We start from the raw sequence: 25,851 nt of genomic DNA, 5'->3' as shown, positions 1-25,851 counted from the left end.
ATTTGTTATTTTAATAAAGTGTAAGACTTAACTGATGGTAATTTTCCATGCATGAACGGTTCCAAAATAAAGTAATTATTACAATGTAGTTTAATTGTATTTATGTATTTATTATATTTTTTTAACACCAGCTTTATTTTGAAATAGCTATAGATTTTTTTTGTTCATCGCAATGAAGTGTCGGGAAGAATGGGTCATGAGTAACGACGTGAGTTTTCCACACTGGCGATACGTCAGCGGGACGATAGGAGTAGTTGGAGAGGAATAGTACAGAACCGACTGAGGGTGATCCATATGAGCAGGTGCAGACAAATATGGAGTTTTGATTGGCTGGAGGTTCCGGCTCAGGGTGATCCGATTGGTCGGTGTCGTCACTACGCCAGGAAACTGAGGCACGAGTGCTGCCTGCGTCGGCTGTGACGTCACACGTCCACGCCACAAGATATAAAACCAAGGGGATGGAGCTCAGTTGTACAAGAGTGGTAACAGTCCATCTAACCGGCGACCAAAATCGATTTGATGACTTTTTAGGTTTTTTGGGTGAGAATTAACGGCACTTTGTGTTTCTTCACTTGAGAAGGACTACTGAGAAGAGACGAAAAGATGAAATACGTTATAGGAATTGGCGGGTAAGTCTTTGGAATAGTATCAGGAGCCTTGTTTGTCAACCTTCCTACTATTTAACCACTTCACACAAGTCATGTAAACGTGACCAATAGTGCAGTTTTTTTGGTTGTTTTTTTTGGTCTTCGTTGTAGTAGTTGAAAGTGTCCTGTCCGGCGTTGTTTGGTTCGCCCCGTTCTAATGAGCGGGCCATTTCAAAACGTGAGCGCCAGACTTCACGCAAAATGGAGGGAGATTCAAAACACGAGCTTCGACCAAAGCTACAAACGGCACGCACTTATCTACATTTACGTTTTAACATGCCTGACATTCATTCATATTTTACATTCCGAGTCCCGCTCCAGTTTTCTACAATATTGTAATCTGATTGACACCTATATTTTAGCTGCATTATAGTCCCATCGGGGCAAATTTTAACCTGTATTCCCAACAAGTATTACAAATATTTCACATCATCGAGGACAAATGGTACATGGCTACTCTTTTTACATGGTTGCACTTTTTCTTCTGTTTTGCAGAGTCACTAATGGTGGTAAAACCACCTTGACTAATAAGTTGATCAAGACATTGCCAAATTGTTGTGTAGTGCACCAAGACGACTTTTTCAAGGTGGGTTTTAGCAAGTAGAATTAGGGTTGTGTTCCACACACCTCACCCCCCACCCCTTTCATTATTTTAAATACACCCTGCATGAAAGCAAAATTAATGCTGCTTTGACAAGCATCCCACCCCACGGCCATGCTAACATCTGCTTATCTTTGTAATATTTTCTATTGCTTGTACAGTGAATCCTTGTTTATCGCGGGGGATATCTTTTAAGAAGCACCTGCAGTAGGTCAAAATGTACGATATGGAGAGACCGTATACTTTTCATATAGTATGTAGTTTTACCCCTCACATAGCCTTTAAACATATTTAAGCTTATTAAGGCACACTCTTTAAAGTATTACTTCGCACTTGTTTGGTCTTGCATGCACACTTCTTCAAATGAGAGCCTCAGCGTGCTTGCTTCAAGTTTTTTTTATTTGTTTCTCCCAGTTGAAGTTTACTGTAAAACTGACACATAAAACAGAAGAGATTTAAGTTCTATCCATTTTCCGTACCCCTTATCCTTACTAGGGTCGCGGACATGCTTGAGCCTATCCCAGCTAACTCTGGGCAAGAGGCTGGCAACCAGTACAGAGTGTACTGTACTGGTTGCCAGCCAATCGCAGGGCACATATAAACAAACAGCCACTCACATTTACACCTACGGACAATTTAGAGTCTCCAATTAACCTACCATGAATGTTTTTGGCATGTGGGAGGAAACAGAGTACCTGGGGGAAAAAAACAAGCAGGCATGGGGAGAACATGCAAACTCCACACGGGTGAGGCCGGATTTGAACCTGGGTTCTCATAACTGTGAGGCAGATGTGCTAACCAGTTGCTCACCGTGCATCCAATGTTTACATTTCAACACCAACTTGTTCAATCAAACATATGACATAATTGTATCTAACCAAAGTCTGCTAGCTTAATGCTAACGTACTGTAGAACACAACACTACATTGACAGGCTAACGGAAATCAGCATAGACTTTACAGTAATTCTAAACTTTCAAACAACTGTCATAATGTTCTTTTTTTTATTTTATGCCATTGATAGAATAGTATTAGAGTGTAATAATTCAAGTACATCTTTTTTAAGAACAATTAACTTAATTCTAAAGAATATAGAACATTGGCATTGAAATTTAGAACAAATAAAATATATTGGATAAATAAAACATAAAAACCATAAATAAAACAGACTCGTGATCTTTTCAAAAAATTGCACTTAAATATTAAACATTTGGCACAGAGGCATAGTCTTTCAAATTTGAATGAATAAAAAAATCACCATGTATGTAAATTGAGGCTCTGAAATCATGAAAAATAAAGCTAGCGCTCCCTTGAGCTGCAGGACTGTGTGATAAGGATAGGTTTATCTATCGTAACTAGACTTTACACCGATTTTTATCGGCTTGATCGTTATTGGCCAATAATTAGCATTTTATGCTGATCGGCTTTAATGTCGTCATTCGCCGATCCGATCAATGATGTCATTGATTGGCTCCACAAGACATTTGTGCCATCATGCACAGTATATTTGAATTCAAAAGCTAGTTTATTTTTAGCCTTGTCGCATGTCTTTTGACTCAGTACTGTAAATATCTGACGGCCAATAGTTATTTAAAAAAAAAAACATGTCTGCGGTGTGGCACAGATGACACTTAATGTGTGGATCAGACTACAAATTTGGTCCTTCACGATTGAACTATGTCAGACTACCGCAATAAAATCTTGTATTCCGATAACACCGCATCCGGTTTTTTACGATCATTGGGCTTTATCTTGTCAAATGCGACCGGATACACTGGTTACCGCGCCGACTGTATTATAAGCACAAAATGGGGGAAACGTGTGTTGGTGGTCACCGGTGCTCAGGACAGGAGAGGATGTTCGTTTAAGGTTTGCTTGAGGTATGTTCCCGTACTTTAATACGATACGGCTCGCAAGCAGGCAACAAAACGTTATGCAGCCTAGCAAGCTACTGCTAGCACTAACGGTTATACGTAAACATGCCGCCGTTCTGTCGAATCATGCTCAAAAGTCTCGGTATGGGTGAAGTAATTTAATGAAAAAGAAAGTAATTTAATTACAGTAAGTTAGCACCCATTATTTCTGTCATGTAATGTTGGTTTGACCTCATTGATTGATTACAATACACGATCTGATTAGAGCAGTGATTTCCAACCTTTATGGAGCCAAGGAACATATTTTACAATTGAAAAATCTCACGGCACACCAACAAACAAAAATGTCACAAAAAGTGGATACATTAATTACTATATGTACTTCCTGCCATCTAATAGAAGACCATTCATTTTTTATGTCTGTTACCATGCCTGACTGGCATAAATAGATGAACAAAGGTAAATTATTTATTGCAAATATGTTTTGAGCAATTAAGTACACAAGTATATACAGTAAATGAACAGGTCATTTAAATGGACGCATTGCCCCATCTTGTGATTGCATCGCTGATCAGTTATCGTTTTCTTTAAACTCTCTGAAAATCCTGATCCTGTAAAGCCTAATCATGACAGGCCAAGTTGCAACACAATGTGGTAGTACACTGAAGGCATGCAACTCTAAATTCGGACTATATACTGTCACATGATGACCCGCAATATAGCGGGGAACACTGTACTCAATTTAATTACCCTCCTTTACTCACGGTGGCCAAAAGCATCTCCTTCATCTCTCTTGACATCCTACCCCCCCCCCCCCCCCACCCCCAAAAGTGTTTAGATGGCTGTGAGGTTGCAGCAATGTTTTATTGGTGATTGTTATTTCAGAAACCCGATCAGATAGAAGTCGGGGAGGACGGCTTTAAACAATGGGATGGTAAGACCTCACTGAAGACTGCCAGCCCGTCCACAGCATTGTATTGTTAAACTGTTAAAGGGGTCCATTCTTTTGGACAATCCAAAAACAATTACCTTCACTCCACATCCACAAGTCCTTTTTGTGTTTTCTTTGCTAACTTACGCCGTTCCTGTTGCTGTAATGTTGTTCGGCAGTGATCACTGCCTTGGACATGGAGGCGATGACCAACACCGTCAAAGGCTGGGTGGAGAATCCAGTGAAGTTTTCCCGTTCGCACGGTGTCCCGCTGTCTTCTTCCTCCGACGTGGCCAACCCAGATGAGCAGACCCACATCCTGATTGTGGAGGGCTTCCTGCTCTACAATGACCCGTAAGTACATTATTTACGATAATCCTCAGTGGGGAAATGGAAGTGTTGCAGCAGTTCAGGGTAAAGCAGCAAACAGATTTGTTTGAAAAAATAAATAATGAAATCTTGAACTTATTTTATATAAAATATACACACAGCGGCTGAAATAAGTGTTTAACACATCACTGTTTTTCTCATTAAATATATTTCCAAAGGTGATATTTATTGACCTGAAAATATCACCAGATGTTGGGAACAACCCAAGTAATCCATACGTAGAAAGTAGAACAAATAAACTGTGTTAAAATGTCTGTAATAATGTGAAATGACACATGGGGAAAATGATTCTTTCCTTTCTTCTTATGTTCAATACTTTTTCCCTCGTGTCATTTCACATTTTTACACACACTTGATTTCTGATCTTATTTGTTCTACTTTCTTTGTATGCAGGGATTACTTGGGTTGTTCCCAACAGCTGGTGAAATTTTCAGGTCAATCGCACCTTTGGAAGTATATTTAGTGAGAAAAATTGTTACGTATTAAATACTTATTTCAGCTGCTGTATATAAGATAAAATACCCATGGCTCCAAAGAAAGTTGAAACTGCTAGCGATCAGGGTCAGTGAAACACCCTAAAAAGTGTGGGGCACGGCCCTTTAGGGGCACTTTTGTCATTTTAAATTATTTTTTCGGGGATTTGCGGATGGAAGTATTTTGTTTTTGTTTGAGTGGGGCAACCACGACGAAATATTGCCCCCACACGCCGTTCTTGCCCTAAAATAGGGGCATTTCTCTAAAAGTGGGAGGGCACCGGCTGTTTTTGGAGAATTACTGTAATTTATTTTCCCCAGAAATAATAATTAACATTTACCTCCTCTTGCATTGTTTGCATACAGCAGGGCTTTCTTTTAACTCTTTAGTAAACATCACCTTTACAGATGTCATTTCTGCTCTGCAGTCAGCGTGTGTTCTGGTCATAAAATCTACCCTGATATACATGATAGCATCAATTATATTAAAAGAAATTAAATTGTCACTAAGAGGTGCACCCTCTTTTTATATATATATATGATATATCATATATATATATATATGATATATATATATATATATATATATATATATATATATCATATATATATATGATATATATATCATATATATATATATATATACATACATATCTATATATATATATATATACATATCTATATATATATATATATATATGATATATCATATATATATATATATATATATATATGATATATCATATATATATATATGATATATCATATATCATATATATATATATATATCATATATATATATGATATATCATATATCATATATATATATATATATATAATATATATGTGTATATATATGATATATATGTATATATATATCATATATATATATATATATATGATATATATATATATATGATATATATATATCTATATATAGATATGATATAGATATATGATATATATATATATATAGATATATATGATATATATATATTATATATATATATATATATATATATATATATATATATATGAGAGGGGAACAAGGAAGTTTCTAATTGAAATGCTGAGTGTCTTTACCTAAGTGGATGACTGACCTGGGGGTTATTTGGGGTGTGGAGGCTATTGGAGACAGATGCCCAAAAAAACCACGTATCTGTGCACATGTAGAGTATGTGTGCCTGCAGCTTGAGATAAGCAGTTAAACGGAAAGGGGCTCTCTCTGTGCTCAATATGAATCCAAAGATAAAGAGAGTGTGCAGCAGTGCTGACACACACACGTGCGTCTACCGTGCGTCAAGTGTTGTTCATCACCTGTGTGCCCCTGCAGGCAGCTGCTGGATGTTTATGACAAGTGCTATTACATCTCCATTCCCTATGAAGAGTGCAAGAGGAGGAGAAGGTGACTTGTTTTTTCCTCGCATTTGAACTTCTTGAAGTATTTTCTTACCCAATACTGTCACAATAAATTTGACTTGTCAAACTAAATGTCTTTTTTATTGTTTTAGTACAAGACAATACACGGTCCCAGACCCTCCTGGCCTGTTTGAAGGCCATGTTTGGCCGATGTACCTCAAGCACCGCACAGAGATGGAAGGCAGTTGCTTAGATATTGGTAAACCTTTTGAACCCGCTTTTTTTTTTCACCACCATTTTTCAACTCACAATAGAATTTTTATTTTACTTTTTTTTTTTTTTTTAAATGGAATGTTTTCTTTGTTTTACAGAGTACCTGGATGGCTTGAAATGCAAAGAAGAGCTCTACAACCAGGTGTATGAGGACATTCAGAACAACCTGCTTCATCGTTTATAGGTGAGAGCATTGCCACTGATTACAAGAGTTCTAGAACAATCCTTTAAGGAAGTCAATGGAGGATGACGAGAGTAAAGAAACCACTGAAACTTTTTTGACATGACAAAGTCTAACATTCTGTGTTTCTATTTTCTTGCAGCATGAAGTCAGCACTCCAGTGCTGTACAAATATTTGTATATAGTTCCAAGGATTCTTTTTTATAAATAGTTTTTTGTAAAAGTTTTTTTTTTTTTTGTAAATACAATGAATTTATTTTAACTTATGATTGTTTCCATTTTGGTCTAAAAGTGATTGTTGAAGTGATTTTACCTGTTATTCACACTGGACCCTTTGCTGGCCAATCACATTCTTCTTTCACCAATAAACATGTATTCATGTTGGAGATGAACATCAAGCATCTGAGTCCTCTTTCTAGCTTGTATAGCACTAATGGTTATCACATGCATATTTTGTACTTCAAGAAATAAATTATGATAATTGAAAACAATGGATTTTTGGTTTTGGTTTTCACAGTAACTTGCGGACTGGCTCTGCATCGTATAGGACTAAGAGTTTTTGATGATTTGCTTAATTATCTCAATTAGATGGTAAAATATTAGCAACACTATTCCATAATTAGAGGAACATATGGACAAAATATTACAATAAGGAACCCCGGCATGGTAAATAAATCGCGGACAAAAGTTGCCTGGATTACCTTGAAGTTTCTCCTTTCATAAGTCAAGAAGTGTACGTACAGTATATTCATATATATATATATCAAGCAAAGGAAACAAATACATATTTTACTTTTTCCCCAATTGGCTTGGCTTTTCTTGAAACCGATTATATTTTCAGGACGCAAAGATCATTTAGCGAAAAGTCTTAGTTTAGCACAACAGCAATGCTCACTTCCAGAACAGTGCACTCGTGTCAAAACTAAATTCCTTTGTCATATAGTCAGAGCCCCCAAAATACTGTACATCATCACTTTAGCATCTTTACCTCATTGGTTTGGCTCATTTATTGAAACAAACGTTCATTTAGCAAAGGAGCTTTACCAATTCACCACAACACCATAACTCACTTGCAAAGTTCGTATCGCTCCCACTCGTGTCCAAATTAAAGTTGTTTCTCATCTAAATAGTCAGGGGCCCCTAAATGCATCATCCATCACATCAACTTTGGTGTTGTATCAGCATTGTAAGTCAAAATGTTTAGTTATTTTGTCACTATGGCAGAGGACCACTGAAATAACCCATCTGTCAGTCTTTGCCCAGTCCTTCATTGACCAACGTTTTTGTCAAGCTAACAGAATACAATTCTGTATAAAACTGAATAATGTCACAGTAAAAATAGCCTACAATGTTTGACATCAGACATTGAAGTGCAAATTGTAACAGATTCCCGCCATCTACAAAACCATCACTTCTCAGCCTTTTGAGCCATCACAGTAACATTGCATTGTCAAGAGACCAAGCCGTTTTCAACACTTTTGATTGGGCAGTAATTTGTAAAGACATCACACCCACTTGGGAATGGAGCAGTAATATTGATTCATTAAAAAAATAGGAAATTGACTAAATGTAGAGATAGAAGGTTTCCTTATATTGTATGTGTCCATATGTCCAGGGGTGTCACTAGATTTTATGGATTTGGGGGGCTTAGCCCCCAGCAGATGCCCTAACCCATATATGTCAAACTCAGCCCCGCGGGCCAGATTTGTCACAATATTTACCCCGCGAGATCATATCAAATGTGTATTAGAGCCGGCCTGCCAGAATATAGCGCAGGGGTCAGCAATCTTTTTGAAACGCAGACCTACTTCTTGGGGTACTGATTAATGGGAAGGGTTACCATTTTGATACACACCTGTGAAATTAAAAATTGTAATTATATGTTAGTATTAATAATTCATGATAATAATGTGAAGAAACTGCTAATGTTAAGGATTTCTCTTAATAATTAAGAAACAGATGAATATCAATATGCAAAACCTTATATGTATAAATATTTCCCAATGTTAACATTTTCCAATGTTCCCGTCTACAACATTTCTAGAAAATCACTATTTCCCATCACTGGAGAGCAAGTTTTAGAACAAACCCGCGGGCTACTCGTGTGGTCCTTGGGGACTGCCTGGGACCTGTGGGCCCTGATATAGCGCATGCATCGCCAAAACTACAAATCCCAGAATGCTTTGCTAGTTTGTTGGTGCATCAGTCGAGACCAGCAAGCCCCCTGCCCCCCAGTCATTAGCAACCATGCTACCACTCTCCTCAGGCAAATTCACACCTCGCCTTCCCAAAAATGGCCAAACTAAAGATAGAAAATACACAGACACACACATATACATAAATAGGAATGCATATGTATACAGGCGAATTTATTAAAAAAAATAAAATTATAGGAATTAAATAACAAAATATGATGAAATAAAGCTATTGTCATGAGGGATGGCTATTTGGCTGAAAACAGGTCAAATTGAATATCAACTGATATATATTTTTAACGTGGTCTATAAATAAAGTTGAGTTTAAAATAAAAAAAATATATTTGCATGTAATTGGGAGAATCTGAAGTTTCTGAACTACAGTGTTGTAGTGAGGAGAGTAATTGCTGCTGGGAGGAGTTTCCAATCCGTGGATGTGGCTCAACTTCCCATCTCTGACAGCAAACTAGTTGAGACTCAAGTCAACAGCGCCTGTGCCGAATGCAGCACAATACCTCAAGTACATGTCATTTGTGCTTGTTTATCAACACTCATTTCTGAAACAGTAGTCCTGACATCAGCTGTGGCTTTGTGCAATGTGACACATGCATGTCTTGTGGAAATGAAGTGACAAGGGGATTGTTGTGACGCCCTAACAGGTGAATGTGGTCGGAAAAGGCGCTGGCATAGCTTCCAGGTGCTAAAAGTGACAGTAGTGTGAGTGAGTCTAACCTGCAGACGAGCGCACGTTCACATTTAAAATGGCTTTCATCAAGTACACTTAAACAAGGTAAAGAGTCATCAAGGTCACAATCTATGCATGTCAGTCATCTCCGTGTGCTCCTGTGCATAGACATGTAGACTCATGCAAGAGAATGTGAACACAGTGGCTATATTATTCCAAGCTCCTTTACAGTGAAAACAAATTCAGTCTGAACGTAACAATCAATTCATTAGTCATACAGTAATACAAGTTTTTGGTATTTTCTTTTATTGTACTTTTTAAAAATGAAAATAAAAAAACAGATTACACTGTATTTCATGTAGTATATGGTCCAAAACTGTAACTCCAGTACCGTATATCCCGATAGTTATTTTAACAATTAACAGGGAACCTTACTCTATCATTTTTTGCAATTTTAAAATGTATCCTTACCCTTTTAAAATTAACAAGTAATTGCTCTTTTCCTTTACCTGAGCCAAAGTTCAGACCCTGAACCTCAGAACTGTGACGTTGACGTGCGAACCACAATTACATAACCTTGTTAACACAATACAATTCCACACAAGAAACAAAATCCATGAATCCATCCATTTTCCGTAGCGCTTGTCTTCATTAGGGTGGCTGGTGAGCTGGAGCCAATCCCAGGTGACTTTGGGCAAGAGGTGGGATACACTCTACCCGAGACTGGTCACCAGCCAGTCGCAGGGCACAAATAGACAACCAAGCATTCACACTAATATTCACACCTATGGAGACGATTAGAGTCTTCCGTGAACCGAACACGCTTGTTTTTGGGGCAGAGCACCCGCATAAAACCCGCACACAAACAGGGAGAACATGCAAACTCAACATGGGAAGGCCGGATGCGCAAACCACTCACCACCGTGTCGTCAGCAACATCATCAGTGGCTTCGAATTGGGATCTGATAAGATTTCCCTGATCATTTTATTGTACTGACAATAATTGCAGTTAATAATAATAAGGTGTCGATTACTGTACTTTATTAGGCTACACGAGAAAGGCAAAATATCAAATAGACAGTACGGTAAGTACAGTGGATATAAAAGGGCTACACACCCCTGTTCAAATGTCAGATTTTTGTGACATGAAAATTGGGACCAAAATGAAACATTTCCAAACCTTTTACACCTTTGTGACTTATAATCTGTACAACTCAATTGAAAACAATAAATATTTTGCAGAGCGGGAAAGAAAAAGAAGCGACTGCGGTAATGTGTTCAACCTTGGTTTCGTTGGCCCATTACAAAATCTCACAAAGACATGGGGAAAAGGTTATGGTTCGATGAAAGCAAAGTTGAATTTTTGGCAACACTTTTTGGAAACGGCGGCACGGTGAACGACTGGTTAGAGTGTCTGCGTCACAGTTCTGAGGACCGGGGTTCAATCCCCGGCCCACGCCTGTGTGGAGTTTGCATGCTTTCAGAGGCTATTTTAAAACAACAACAAAAATCTTTATTGTTCTTAACTTCTATGTAGGTGGGTCACAACTTTGCAACAAAAGGAAAATGCGAGTCCCAGGGTGATGACAGTTGAGAACAGTTGATTTCAGTTGCAGTGGGGCCTTTGCAAGTAGTATGACATTTTAACGTGCACGGCAAATTTGAGGGTCACTCATTGATGGTATCACTTCTCCCCGTGTGGGACGTGCCAGGAGACATCATGTCTCCCAGGAGAATATGAGAGGGAAGTGTGAGTACGAGCCAATACAATGAGAAGCATCTCAACATAACGGAGGAATCCTGCTCATGTGGTTCCAGACGGCCACGAGACCACTGCCTGTCTGAACCGTGTGATTCACCCCAGCTAGCACACGTCCAAGTACTCACGTTGCTCACACTTGATGGATTTATATTTACAAATTGTTTAGAGGCTCTAAGTCCTTGGCACCATGAGTTGCTATATTTAGACATGCTTTTGAGGTGCTGGTAGAGGAACAGACCGCGGGGGTTTTACAAATCTATCTCTCTTTGACAGTGCATCTTTGTAAAGACTAATTATTGATGCAGCTCTTTTTTGTATTGGATATCAGTGAGTGACTCCGTGCTGAGCTGTTTCTAGTAGTGCGCGTTTACTGTCACCATGTGGTTGAAAAACTGCATTATGGCTTGTGGAGGACACACTTCAGCTACAATAATGTGACAACTAAAGCAAATTTCAGGCATTTTTGCCGCCTATCTTTCAATGTCAGTAAAGGCCCAATTTTCGGATGTCTCGAAAAGATTATCCTCACCAATTATCCTGTGATGTGGGGTTGTCAAGAGTGATTTTCCCTCCCCGATCTACTAAGAACATGGCCCGGGTCGACGTGTGAAACTTTTCCAAACGGTATCTGATTCAATCTGAATTTGCCAGGTACAAAGAACCTGTAATGTCAATACTATTTAACCAAATTTAATCCTGAAAATGTATTAGCCGGTTCTCATTTTTTTTCCTTTTTTTTTTGGAATGTTTAAGATCATCAAACAAATTGTCATGATCCATGCCCTGCAGTTCCTCTTTTGGAGCTTGGGTGGCGCCTTGCACCTTGTCTCGCCATCTCCCCCTCTTTCACCCCAGCAATCACCAGCACCTGTCTTCAAACAGCACTGATTACCGCCTGCATTTAAACCTGTCAAGTCCAGCAAGCCTTCGCCCGAGTATTAACACTTGTCTGTGACTCACTGGCCGACGCTCGTACTTCCAGGTTTTGTGGTACACAAGTAACTATCGGACTACCCGCATCAGTACTCACCCAATTTTGTTCTCTTCCATCTCCAGGGTTTCTTCCGTGCCTTTCCCCGCCTCGCTGTCTGCTCCAGCCACGCCGCCAAGCTTCATCACCTGCTCACGTTCCCGCTTCCTGCTCACTCCTTGTCCTGCAGGTCCACCACCTCGCCTTGGATATCCTTACCCTGAGGCAACCCGCAATAAACCATTTTAAAATCGACTCCCTCCGCCTCAGTCTGCTCTTGGGTCCAATCCAATTCACATACAACTTTGAATCGTGACACAAATTTAAATATCAGACAAATATAACCCAGGGAAATATAAAATGCATATTTTTTTAAATGGCAATTTTATTGATTAAAGAAATAAAATAGTCAAAGCTAACTGGCCCAGTGTGAAAAAGTATTGCCCCCTAAACCTGATAATTGGTTGGGCCACCCTCAGCAGCAACAATGGAAATTAAGCATTTTCTCTAACCAGCAATTAGTCATTCACATCTCTGTGGAGCTATTTTGGCCCACTCTTGCTTGCAGAGTAGTTTTAATTCAGCAACAATGGAGGATTTTCGAGCATGAACGGCCTTTTTAAGGTCATGCCACAGCATTTCAATCGAATTCAAGTCCATAATTCGACCAGCCCACTCCAAAACCTTATTTATTTATTTTTTTTGCCATTCACAAGTTGACTTGCTGCTGTGTTTTGGATCTTTGTCCTGCTGCAGAACCCAAGTGCACTTCATCTTGAGGTCAAAAACTGATGGCTGAACATTGTCCTTCTGGATTTTCTGCGAAAGAGCTTAATTCATTGTTCCATCAAGTTTCAACAGCAAGTTTTCCAGGTCCTGAAGCAGCCCCAGATCATCACACTACTACCACCAGGTTTGACTGATGGTATGATGTTCCTTTTGTGAAATGCTGTGTTACATTTACGCCAGATGTAACGAGACACACACCTTCCAAAAAGTTCAACTTTTCGTCTTGTCAGTCCATAGAATATTCTTGCAAAAGTCAGATTTTTTCATTTTTTATTTTTATTTTTTTAATAAGATGATGATGATTTATGTTCTTTTTGGGCAGCAATGGTTTTCGCCTTAGAACTCTGCCATGGATGCCATTTTTGCCCAGTCTCTTCCTTATTGTTGAGTCATGAACAAGCTTAACTGAGGCAAGGGAGGCCTGCAGATCGTCAGATGTTGTCCTGGGTTCCTTTGTGACCTCCTGGATGACTTGTCACTGTGCTCTTGAGAAAAGTTTTGTAGACTGGCCACTCCTGGGAACGTTCACCACTAGTCAATGTTTGATCAATTTGAGGATAATGGCTCTCACCAGTGTGTGACTGAGGAGTGAATGAATAATGTGTAAAATTGTAACGCGTCTTTGAAAAGCGCTATATAAGTGTAATGCAATATTATTATTATTATTATTATTATGCATCCATCTATCCTCCTCTTATACTCACTAGGCTCGCGGGCTGTTGGAGCCTATTCCAGCAATCTTCGGGGCGAGAGGCGGGGTACACCCTGAACCGGTCGCCAGCGAAACGCAGGGCACATAGAAACAAACAACCATGTGCACTCAAATTCACACCCACAGGCAATTTAGAGTCTTCAATGAACCTACCATGCATGTTTTGGGATGTGCGAGGAAACCGGAGTGCCCGGAGAAAACCCACACAGGCACGGAGAGAACATGCAAACTCCACACAGGCGGGGTCGGGATTTGAACCCCGGTCCCCAGAACTGTGAGGCAGATGTGCTAACCAGTCAGTCGTCCACTGTGGCATAGGCTTACATCCTGGCCAACCACAGGATATATATATAGACAGACAACCATTCACTATTCACGCCTATAATTTAGAGCCTTCAATAATAATAATAATAATAATAATAATAATAATAATAATAATAGCCGGCATGGTGGACGACTGGTTAGCACATCTGCTTCACAGTTCTGAGGACCCGGGTTCTGAGGACCCATGTTCTCCCCGTGCCTGCGTGGGTTTTCTAAGGGTACTCCGGTTAATTGAATACTCTAAATTGCCCATAGGTGTGAATGTGAGTGCAAATGGTTGTTTGTTTATACGTGCCCTGCGATTGGCTGGCAAGCAGTTCAGGGTGTACCCTGCCTCTCGCCCAAAGATAGCCGGGATAGGCTCCAGGAAGCCTGTGACCTTAGTGAGTATGAGCGGTATGGAAAATGAATGAATGATTATCTTATAACGAAAATAAGCTATTTTACAAACACATTTTTCATAATTTTTTAAAATCTTGTCTATGACTTGGCCGATCTTTCCATCTTAAAAATCAAATGTGGTCATTCCTTGAGCACCAACGTTTGCCCACCCCTGTTCTAAATCAATGAGTCTCCTTAGCGTTGGTCTGCTCTTGTTGACTGTGTGCTGTCAAGTGACTCATAATGGTCTCAAGACAAACATTTGCCCAAAATGTGTCACGGAGCTGTGACGGAGTGGCTTGTGTGTTTATAACAGGAGCCTATTGCAGCCCACACACTTCCACTTTTGGGCACCACTCTACTGGGCCTCCTCGAAGCCAGAAGAAGAAGAAGAAGAAGAAGAAGAAGAAGAAGTCATCCTTGTTGGAGATGGAGAAGTTGGCCTTGCTGCTGCTGTTTTGCCTCCCGCATGTTGTGGTGCGCCTGAGCAGTGCACAGCCGTGGAAGCAGCGGTTCGAGTGGGAGAACAACGGACGGGTGTACAGTTTACTGAGCACGGGGACCCAGTACAGAGCGCCCGCGCAATCCAGAGGCCGAACCCAGGTCCTGTTGACCACCATCAACCGAGCTCACCTCAAGCCTCTGCCGAGAGCATCCGGTCACGTGGGCGCTGCCGAGGCGCGTCACAATTCGGTTCCAAGGGACCAACCGTGGACGCCCCGAAGTGCAGCGGTCTCCACCGGTCTGGAGTTCTCCGGAGCGGGACAAAACGCATCTGCGGACGACACCGGCGCCTCCACGCAATCCTCTGCGTCTTTTACGCACACACCCGAACCGGTGAAGCCGACGCCTTTAGCCACGGTTGCCAGTAATGATGGAGGGGACGCGACACAAGCTCCAAACACGGAGCGCAGAGCTGAACCGGAACCAACTGACCCACCGGCGACACTGTCTAGAAATGTGGTCGAGGTACATTACACTCAACAGAGAACCGATCCGATCCGCACCACCACGGACACGAGCCAGCCACGGCGGGATCCACACGGTATCCAGCACAGGAACTCCGTTTTCTATAACGTTTACCCTCCGGACCAAAGGAACAGGGTCCCCGCGCGACCGGTTCTACCAGGACCGGGCCACGGTACCAGCTTCTTCCATAACGGTACGACGCACAGCATGGCAAGCCGTTAGAGCATTTATTTTACTGGTGTGCTCTTTGTCCTCCTCACTAGTAAGACAATTTGCTTTCCACTAATTGATGATGCAAATCGGGCGCAATAGAACAACTAGGTGGCACTAGTAGAACGAATAGGGTGCACTAGAACGACTATCTAGTAGTGATGTTTTTATCCAGTACTGTCCTTCACTATGGCATTTCTGCACTTGTAGAATAACTATAGGGTGCGCACTAGTAGAACAACTAGCTTGTACTAGTAGAAAGAATTGTTCTATTCTTACTAGTGATCTTTTCTTTCTACAACTGACTTCCACGACCTTGTGACATTTCTGCACACTAGTAGAACAACCGTGGTGCGCTAGTAGGGCGACTGTCTTACTAGTGACATTTTTTTCCTCTACTGCCTTCCACTAGTGTATGACATTCCTGTGCACTAGTTGAATGCCAAGGGTGTACTAGTAGAACGACTCGGGCACAGTAGTTGAATGCCTATTTCTTGGTAACTTTTTTCCACTACTGATTTCTACTAGTCGATGACATTTCTGTACACTAGTAGAATGACGAGGGCGCACTAGTGAACAACTGTCTGACTAGTGACGTTTTATTTCCACAACAGCATTCCACTATTTGATGATACTGTATTTCTGCACACTATAGTAGAATGATTAGGGTGCACAAGTAGAACAACTGTCTTACTAGTGAAGTTTTTCCAATACTGCTTCCACTACTGTATGACATTTTTTGCACACTAGTATAAAGACTAGGGCACACCAGTAGAACAACTACGTTACTAATGATGCCAAACTGTGCACTAGTTGACAACTGTGTCCTTATTAATTTTGACTCGTTAAAATCTAGTTTTTCCCTAGTAGTACTTGTAGTGTGCAGATGTCAACTAGTGCACAGTTTTGCCAGGCAATCTCAGGGCACATTTTGACCAACAACCATTCACACTCACGTTCACACCTACAGTATGGACACTTTAGAGTCACAGTATTAATAGAACCTACATGCATGTTTTTTTGGGAATATGGGAAGAAGCAGGAGTACCTGGAGAAATCCCACACATCCACATGGAGAACATACAGGAAGATTGAAATCCCTCACCTCTGAACGGTGAGGCAGACGTGCTAACCACTAGACCAGCGTGCCGCCACAATGATAATCATAAACTTCATTCTCAATCAGCACGTACGATGTCCTACCTCCTTGGACATTGGCAGACTTGACTGATTATCGGTACTGATATTGGGTACATTGATAATGGCTTGTCTTTCACAGGTCTCCCAGACTTGATTCCTGACCCGTATTACATCCAAGCTGCGTCATATATTCAGAGAGTGCAGATGTTTGCACTCCGCTGCGCCGCTGAGGAGAACTGCCTGTCCAGGTGCGTTTCTTTGCCGCCGCGTCGTGCATCACACCGGCTCTACCATAGAATCAGTCCGAGCCCATCCATTTCCTCCATCATCCTGCTTTGCATCAACCTAGAACAGTTGCAAGGAACCTACGACCCATGGGCCGTGTACGTATGGTCTGTGAAAGCATTTGATCTGGACCACTATGCGATATAACACAGTAGATGCACACATTAGATGGCAGAGACAAAAAAAACTTTGCAATTTAGCATCGCTCATCTGTCATACTGTTGGAGTTTAAATTACTTAAAATCTAAAGACCTGATCAACTTTAAGGTGACTTCCTATTCTTGCAAGAAGGAACAACAATCATACAGTATAAGCAAGTACACAGTGGTTGTTCAAAGAATACTTCTCTGATCTTCTCTTTTATACAGTCTACACTCTTATCCAATTGCCAGGTTTTTGTGATACAAAAAACTAATTAGACCAGGATAAATCAATTTTAAACTTTTTCCACCAGTAATGTGACCTATAATTTGTACAAGGCAACGGTGGAAGAGTGGAAGTAAAAATACAATTATGCACACCCTCTTTTAACTGGGGATGTGGCTATTCAGAATTCCCATTCAAACCTATGTTAAATGTGAGTCAGCACACACCTGCCACCATTTAAAGTACCCCTGATTAAACCCAAATACATTTTAGACGTTCTAATAAGCTTTTCCTGACTTAAATTATTATTATTATTATTTTTTACATTTCTAGCATAAGCCTGAAGGTTTTGTGTTAACACTGACAGGCATTTGGAACTGCTCATAATTCCTTCCATACTGTCTAAGATTTCAGTTCCAACTAAGGAAAAGCATGATGCTGCCACCACCACGCTTCATTGTCGGTATGTTGTTCTTTTGACGATGAGCAGTGATGTGTTTACGCCAAACATGCCTTTTGGAATTATGGCCAAAAAGTTCAAACTTGGTTTCATCAGACCATAACAAATCTCCCATACATATGATAAAAAAATGTTTATGGTCTGATGAAACCATGGAGGAACTTTTTGCCCACAATAAAATCCACTACCAGCTACACCTTAGTCCGCTATGTGAAGCTCTACACTAACAGTGGCTAGCCAAACTAATCCCACTGCTGGTATTTGACACTTTAGACCAGGGGTGTCGAACTCATTTTAGTTTGCGCGCCACATCCAACTCAATTTGATCTCAAGCGGGCCGGGCCAGTATATCTGTGGCCTTATAAGCTATAAATAATGACAATTCAACTTTTTTTTTTTTTTTTGGGGTGCGCATAATTACAACTGCATTTGGGAAAATATGCACATTTATTGATTATTCTCTTCTAGCCATTTTTGTTTCAAATCAAATAAGCAATCTCAAAATGTCATAACAAAATTTGTGAAATTTCAACAATATTATGAATCAGTTTTCATTTACAGTTGCAACTTAGTGATGACAGTGGATAGATAAACGTTATGTAGCTTTTATAAAACAACCTATTTTGAATTTTTTTGAAATTGACATAAATTTCCACATCCATCTGGAAATCTTGAAAGGCTCAACTGGCTCATCACACCATACAAACAAAAGTGGGAACTTTTTAGAATGAAAGTGCAGTTATCCTCCTGCCTTGTAAATGTATAGAGGCAGATTGACAGTGTAACTAAAACATGAGGACAAAATAAATTAAGGACATACATATCCGCAGTAAGTGCAAAATAAAAACTTAAATTAGCTGCTAATTTAATAGTCACCCTGTAGCTTGCCATAAAACGCTGAAAACACAAACAATGAATCTACAGTACATGAGGTTTAGCCTTAGTCTGCACAAACAATTAGCAAACCCCCTTTTTTCTCTCTCTCAGCTTCCTGCATGTCACGTCACGCGGCTAAGAGCACTTCCGGTTCTATTGTACTTGTGTCAAAATAAAAGCAAACACATACATATAAATGAACTAAAACTTGAATGATGACTAGAACACTGCCCGCGGGCCGGATTAGACCCCCTGACGGGCCGGTTCTGGCCCGCGGGCCGTACATTTCATATGTCTGCTTTAGACAGATTAGATCATTTCATCCAGTGTGATGTTGCTGATTCAAATAAAAAGAGAGGAAACTTGTTCCCCTTGAGTTGCACTGCATTACGATGCGTGCTGGCCTGTTGCCCACTCGGAGGCCGAGTAGCACACCAGCTGTCACACTCCGAAGATCGATTTGCCAAGTAAAACAAAGGATTCCTGCGATGAATGCAGTTGGTAAAACTGGAAAAGCAAGTAATATTAAGACCCACGCTTGCACTGCATTTTATAGTTGCTATTAAACCATTAAAACCTAGAGAATAAAACTTTCCGTTCAGTCACAAGCCACATTCTTAGCCACCTGTCCACAATTTCCCCCCAAAACAGCTCCCAATATGTCCATAACACAATATTACATTTTATGACGTGCAGGTCTGCATACCATCCGAGTGTGGGTGAGCTGGATTACAGGGTTCTTCTCAGGTTTCCCCAGCGTGTGAAGAACCAAGGAACTGTGGACTTCCTCCCAAAGAAGTCCAGACACGAGTGGGAATGGCACAGCTGTCATCGGTTAGTTCACAGCTCTGCTTTGTTCATTCCTTTTATCTATTCTAGCGATCGGCTACTTATTAATTTGTTTTTGTTTGTTCATATGTACTGGTTGTGTTCTTTATTGTTTTTTCCCCCCTATCTATTGTTTGTTCTCTTCTTTTTTGCGAATTCTGTCTTTTGTTTATTTTCCCTATCATTTGTCAATTCTGTCGTTTGGATATAGGAATCTGTCTGTTTTCTTTTAAGCTTTTGTTGTTCTTTCTTTAGTTGTTGTTGATTTTATGTATTGTGGAGTGTATCTACTCCAGCTTCTTCCCACGTTTAAAAAACATTCATGTTAGGTCCATTGAAGACACTGAAGAATCTAAATTGGTGTGAATTTGAATGGTTGTTTGTCGATATGTGACCCATGATTGGCTCGCGACCAGTCCAGGCTGTACCTCTCCTCTTGCCTAAAGTCAGCTGGGATAGGCTCCAGTTCACCCATATGACACCAAGTGCTAAAATGGATGGATGGTTAGTTCAATCTACAGTATGTGTCATATTTGTTTGTGTATGTTTGTAACTTCATTTGTCAATTCAATCTTTTTTTCATTTGTTGTTTTTTTTTTGCTTCCTATCCTTTGTTCATTTGTTGACATCTTTGTTGCTCAATTAGTTCATCGTTCATTCAGTATCTGCAGTATCTCTACCGATTATTCTGTCTTCCTGGCGACTGCTCAGTGGTTTAATCTACAGGATCTGTTGTCTGTCATTGTATGAAGGCACTACCACAGCATGGAGGCCTTCAGTAACTACGACCTGCTGGATCCCTCCAATGGACGCAAAGTGGCCGAGGGCCACAAAGCTAGTTTCTGTCTGGAGGACACGTCATGTGAACGTGGCGTGCGGAGGCGCTTTGCCTGCACCGCTCACACGCAGGTCTGCTCACAGATGACTTAGAAGCACACACACTTGTCATAGAGGATCATGTACATAAACAAGCTGGGTTTTTGTTTTTCTTTTTCTTTTTTATCCGTCAGGGGCTCAGTCCAGGTTGCTTTGACACCTACCACGCCAACATCGACTGCCAATGGATCGACATCACCGACGTGCCGCCAGGAAACTACACACTCCAGGTAAGGCAAATGCAACAAGATGCATAAAATTCAGTATGCACATTGTATGTAATGTATTTTTCTCAGGTGACTGTGAACCCCTATAAACTCGTCGAGGAGTCGGATTTCTCGAACAACGTGGCAAAGTGTGACATCCGGTACACAGGAATCTACGTGCAAGCAGCAAACTGCAGGATCACAAAGTAAGGGGTTGCTTAAACTGTGTCCTCTTGAGTTCACATGACCACAGCGGTGTGGAGCTGAAAACATAATTGAAAACAGTTCCATGCAGCTTTTGCATTATTGAGTGGTGCCTTGAGATATGAGTGGCCTGATTAGAGTTTTTCAGGACACAAGCAGTCATTTGGCTGTTTTTTTTTTTTTTTTTTTTTTGCTTTGACCTGTGAGTGCAAATATGAGATACGAATGCTGTCTGATGGCAGTGAACTCAACTCGCTTCACTTCACAATAAGCAGCACTTCGGAAAATAGTGAACAATACTTCGATAAAAGAAGCTTCAAGCTGTTTAATGACACTCCCAGTTGAAGTTTACTGTCAAACTCAACATAGAACAATTTCACGTGCATTTAAAACAAACACATAGCTTAGCCTTTGGTCCGCTAGCTTAATACTATTGCTAACACATAATAGGAAACGCATTTATATAACATTTTAAGCAACTGATATTTCAACACAAACAGTGCAGCAACACATTTACACATTCAATTTAACAGTACTCACAGTCATATTCTTTATGCTGCGAGAAGCTGAGACATCTGTAGTGCACAAATGTCTATGTACATTGTCTATCTTATACTGCCCTCAGGTGGCCAAACCAGGCAGTAGCACCAGGGCCATTCCATTGATGGATGCAAAGTGAGACAAAAACTGTTTATCCATCCAAATAAACAACTTTTGTCTCACTTTCCATTCCCTGTACCGCTTATCGTCACCAGGGTTGCAGTTGTGCTGCAATCTACCCAATCTGACTTTGGGTGAGAGGCGGGGTACACCATGAACTGGGCGCCAGCCAATCGTAGCGCACATATCGACAAACAATCATTCGCACTCAAATTCACACTTACGGACAATTTGGAGTCGACAATTAACCAAGCATATACGTTTTTGGAATGTGGGAGGAAACAGGAGTACCCACAGAAATCCCACGCAGGCACGGGGTGAACATGCAAACTACACAGGAAGCTCGGAGTCTATATTTGAACCCACTACCTCAGAACTGTGAGGCAGACATGCTAACCACTCTTTCACCGTCCTGCCAAAAACTGTCAAATTATTTAAAATTCTATTTAATTGTGTCATTACTGTATTATTTTTTTTAAGTACAACCCCAATTCCAGTGAAGTTGGGATGTTGTGTTAAACATAAATAAAACACAGAATACAATGATTTGCAAATCATGTTCAAACTATATTTAATTGAATACACTACAAAGACGAGATATTTAATGTTCAAACTGATAAATTTTATTGTTTTTAGCAAATAATCATTAACTTGGAATTTTATGGCTGCATCACGTTCCAAAAAAGCTGGGACAGGTGGCAAAAAAGTTGAGGAATGCTCATCAAACACCTGTTTGGAACATCCCACAGGTGAACAGGCTAATTGGGAACAGGTGGGTGCCATGATTGGGTATAAAAGGAGCTTCCCTGAATTGCTCAGTCATTCCCAAGCAAAGATGGGGCGAGGTTCACCTCTTTGTGAACAAGTGCGTGAGAAAATAGTCAAACAGTTTAAGGACAATGTTCCTCATCGTAAAATTGCAAGGAATTTTGGGATTTCATCATCTACGGTCCATGATATCATCAAAAGGTTCAGAGAATCTGGAGAAATCACTGGATGTAAGCGTCAAGGCCAAAAACCAACATTGAATGCCCGTGACCTTCGATCTCACATCAATGTGTGAAGGATATCAGCACATGCGCTCAGGAACACTTCAGAAAACCAATGTCAGTAAATACAGTTCGGCGCTACATCCGTAAGTGCAACTTAAAACTCTACTATGCAAAGCAAAACCCATTTATCAACAACACCCAGAAACGCCGCCGGCTTCTCTGGGCCCGAGCTCATCAAAGATGGACTGATGCAAAGTGGAGAAGTGTTCTGTGGTCCGACGAGTCCACTTTTCAAATTGTTTTTGGAAATTGTGGAGGTCGTGTCCAAAGAGGAAAAGAACCATCCGGACTGTTATGGACGCAAAGTTAAAAAGTCAGCATCTGTGATGGTATGCGGCTGTGTTAGTGCCAATGGCATGGGGAACTTACACATCTGTGAAGGCACCATTAATTCTGAAAGGTACATGCATGTTTTGGAGAAACATATGCTGCCATCCAAGCAATGTCTTTTTCATGGACACCCCTGCTTATTTCAGCAAGACAATGCCAAACCACATTCTGCACGTGTTACAACAGCGTGGCTTCGTAGTAAAAGAGTGCGGGTACTAGACTGGCCTGCCTGCAGTCCAGACCTGTCTCCCATTGAAAATGTGTGCCGCATTATGAAGCGTAAAATACGACAACAGAGACCCCGGACTGTTGGACAGCTGAAGCTGTACATCAAGCAAGAATGGGAAAGAATTCCACCTACAAAGCTTCAACATTTAGTATCCTCAGTTCCCAAATGTTTATTGAATGTTGTTAAAAGAAAAGGTGATGTAATACAGTGGTAAACACCCTGTCCCAGCTTTTTTGGAATGTGTTGCAGCCATAAAATTCTAAGTTAATGATTATTTGAACATTAAATATCTTGTCTTTGTAGTGTATTCAATTAAATATAGGTTGAACATGATTTGCAAATCATTGTATTGTGTTTTTATTTATGTTTAATGCAACGTCCCAACTTCATTGGAATTGGGCTTGTAAAATAACTCTTGTTACAGTGTTTACACGTCTCGTTATTTACACCGAAATGCTTAAACACTTTGGAGCCATGGATATTACAATGCACGCTGGAAACATACAGTATATTACAGTACACTTATACATTGCTCTAAATTCTACAGTTATTTACAACATACCATGCAGTAAAATACTGCGAAGTGATTATACTTTAATTAAATGTAGTCTCCACTGCATCCTGGGATTTTGGTTGACATCACACACTATAAACAGAGAGTAACTATATATGTTTTTCTTTTTTTTGTTTTCATTCATTGTAGTGCTGATTAGTCACACAAAGAAAATGGGAGATGTTTTGGCTTGCAGAAGAAGTTTACATACAGCTGAACTGACCATGATATCACTCTATCGCACACAGTTAAATAAGACACGCATTCAATGAACTACAGGTAACATAAACACACATTAATCATGTTACATTAATGCTGATTGTTCATGAACTATTAACATCTTTATTACGGCAGCAGTTCAACATTTCATGGCGCAATGCATGCTGCGAGCCACACGGCTTCTGGTACCAAATATAGTAACTCTCTGTGTGATGTCAACCAAAATTCCATGATGCGGTGGAAACTGTAGTTAATTACTATATAATCATTTTCACAAAGTATATTAATGTATCTGCGATTGGCTGGCAACCAGTTCAGGGTGTAACCCGCTTCTTGGCCGAAGATAGCTGGGATAGGCTCCAGCACTCCCGCGACCCTTCTGAGGATAAGGGGCTCGGAAAATGGATGGATGGTTATTAACGTATGGTATATGGTAAATAACTGTAGAATTTACAGGAATGTCTAACAGTTTACGTATCCGTTATATGTTCAACTACATTCACAATGTGTTTGATATGTGTGTTTGATCAAATTAAATGTATTTAACGTGTGTGTGTGTGGGGGGCGGGGGGTAATACTAGAAAAAAAAACTTTTTATTTGCAACGTCTGGTCTGGAACGTATCCAGGGATTCACTTGACAATCATTCATACCCAGCAACCCTTGCAAGCATGGGTGGCAAGAATCACTTTCCACACAGGAAGGTTGGAGCCAGGAATCGAATGTTAGAACTTTGAAGAAGACTACTGCTGATTCACTGTGCTGCCAAACACAGTTATGCTTACACATAAAACACTGGACAAACGTTTTCAGTCCAGGCATGGACTAGTATTTGGCAGTCGAATCAACAAAGGCAGAACACAGCAACATTAAATGTTCAGACATTAACTTTTTTCAAAAATCCTGGTCAGTTGTATTTAACTTGTAAGTATAATACATTTGAATTTCATCTTCTCGGACCATTTGTTTTCAAACTTTTATTTAGGCTTCCAATTTTTGTGCAATACATTTGATTAAAATCATTACTTAGGCAGTTGTTTTTATTTTCCGAGATTTAATAGCACTGTTAATGTTCAAACTATGCAAATGGTAGAGTGCCCTACAGTAATATTAATTATACTTTTGAGAAAAAAAACTACTACTACTCACCTGGCATGCATATTCACCTCAGCTCCGAATTGAAGTGCGGTTTTCTATTTGACAGGAGCTGACCTGAGTGACAGCACTTTGCTGAAGACGAGTTCTGCTGCTGAAATAGTTCTTCATGTACTACAATGTTGCTAAAACAACCAAGTGAGAATTTTAAAGAATTACTTTCTGTCTTTTTTTATGAGAATGTTCAGTTGCTAAACAATGCATGAGTGTTGTCTATTGTATAACAACAGAAATATGTCTGTAACTGAATAGGTGCTTTTTGTTTTGTTGATAAAATAGAATGGAAAAGCAAAGGTGGGGAAAATAAGTGTTGTTTAGCATTGAGGCCTTCTGTAATATAAAAAAATTGTTTCTTGCATGTATTGTTTATAGTCTTTCCCCTTTTTTTACCCTCACAATTGTATATTTATAAAAGTGCATTTTAATGTATGAACTGTTATTATCTAAGAGTGCCATTCCGCTATTCTCTTTCTTTTAAAAAGTCCCGGCATTACGGGTATACTGAAACTTAAAATTGCTCATCATACCTGTCACAACAGTATGCTTATTGTCACGCGTTGCACCCAGCAATAAATGGGAAATGTTTTAACAAGATGAATGGTGAGGTGTTTAGTACTATACTCAAGTAAGTTCAAGCAAAGGATACATACAGTAACTGATAGAATAGATGGCTAAAGACCTCACCAGG

The 25,851-nt window shown here is 40.1% G+C and overlaps 2 protein-coding genes across 3 annotated transcripts; both read left to right on the top strand.

Annotated features, from left to right (window-relative positions):
- The first annotated feature begins 292 nt into the window (after positions 1-292).
- On the top strand, positions 293-7,120 carry mibp (muscle-specific beta 1 integrin binding protein). 2 transcript variants are annotated; one of them, XM_061779684.1, is made up of 8 exons: positions 294-629; positions 1,143-1,233; positions 4,007-4,055; positions 4,232-4,406; positions 6,249-6,320; positions 6,427-6,533; positions 6,646-6,731; positions 6,871-7,120. In XM_061779684.1, the coding sequence occupies exons 1-7, from the start codon at positions 604-606 to the stop codon at positions 6,729-6,731; spliced, it is 606 nt and encodes a 201-aa protein (XP_061635668.1). In that variant the 5' UTR covers positions 294-603; the 3' UTR covers positions 6,871-7,120. The 2 variants fall into 2 exon arrangements, with proteins under 2 accessions (XP_061635669.1, XP_061635668.1); XM_061779685.1 differs by having other exon boundaries at positions 293-629; positions 6,646-7,120.
- A 7,622-nt stretch (positions 7,121-14,742) lies between these two features.
- On the top strand, positions 14,743-25,735 carry loxl5a (lysyl oxidase-like 5a). The gene is made up of 7 exons (XM_061780547.1): positions 14,743-15,708; positions 17,005-17,113; positions 19,549-19,686; positions 20,433-20,589; positions 20,691-20,786; positions 20,853-20,968; positions 25,213-25,735. The coding sequence occupies exons 1-7, from the start codon at positions 14,790-14,792 to the stop codon at positions 25,217-25,219; spliced, it is 1,542 nt and encodes a 513-aa protein (XP_061636531.1). The 5' UTR covers positions 14,743-14,789; the 3' UTR covers positions 25,220-25,735.
- Positions 25,736-25,851: the final 116 nt, after the last annotated feature.

Source organism: Phyllopteryx taeniolatus, chromosome 7 (genome assembly GCF_024500385.1).
Source record: "Phyllopteryx taeniolatus isolate TA_2022b chromosome 7, UOR_Ptae_1.2, whole genome shotgun sequence".
Lineage (NCBI taxonomy): Eukaryota > Metazoa > Chordata > Actinopteri > Syngnathiformes > Syngnathidae > Phyllopteryx > Phyllopteryx taeniolatus.
This window is presented reverse-complemented; position numbering and strand designations above follow the sequence as displayed.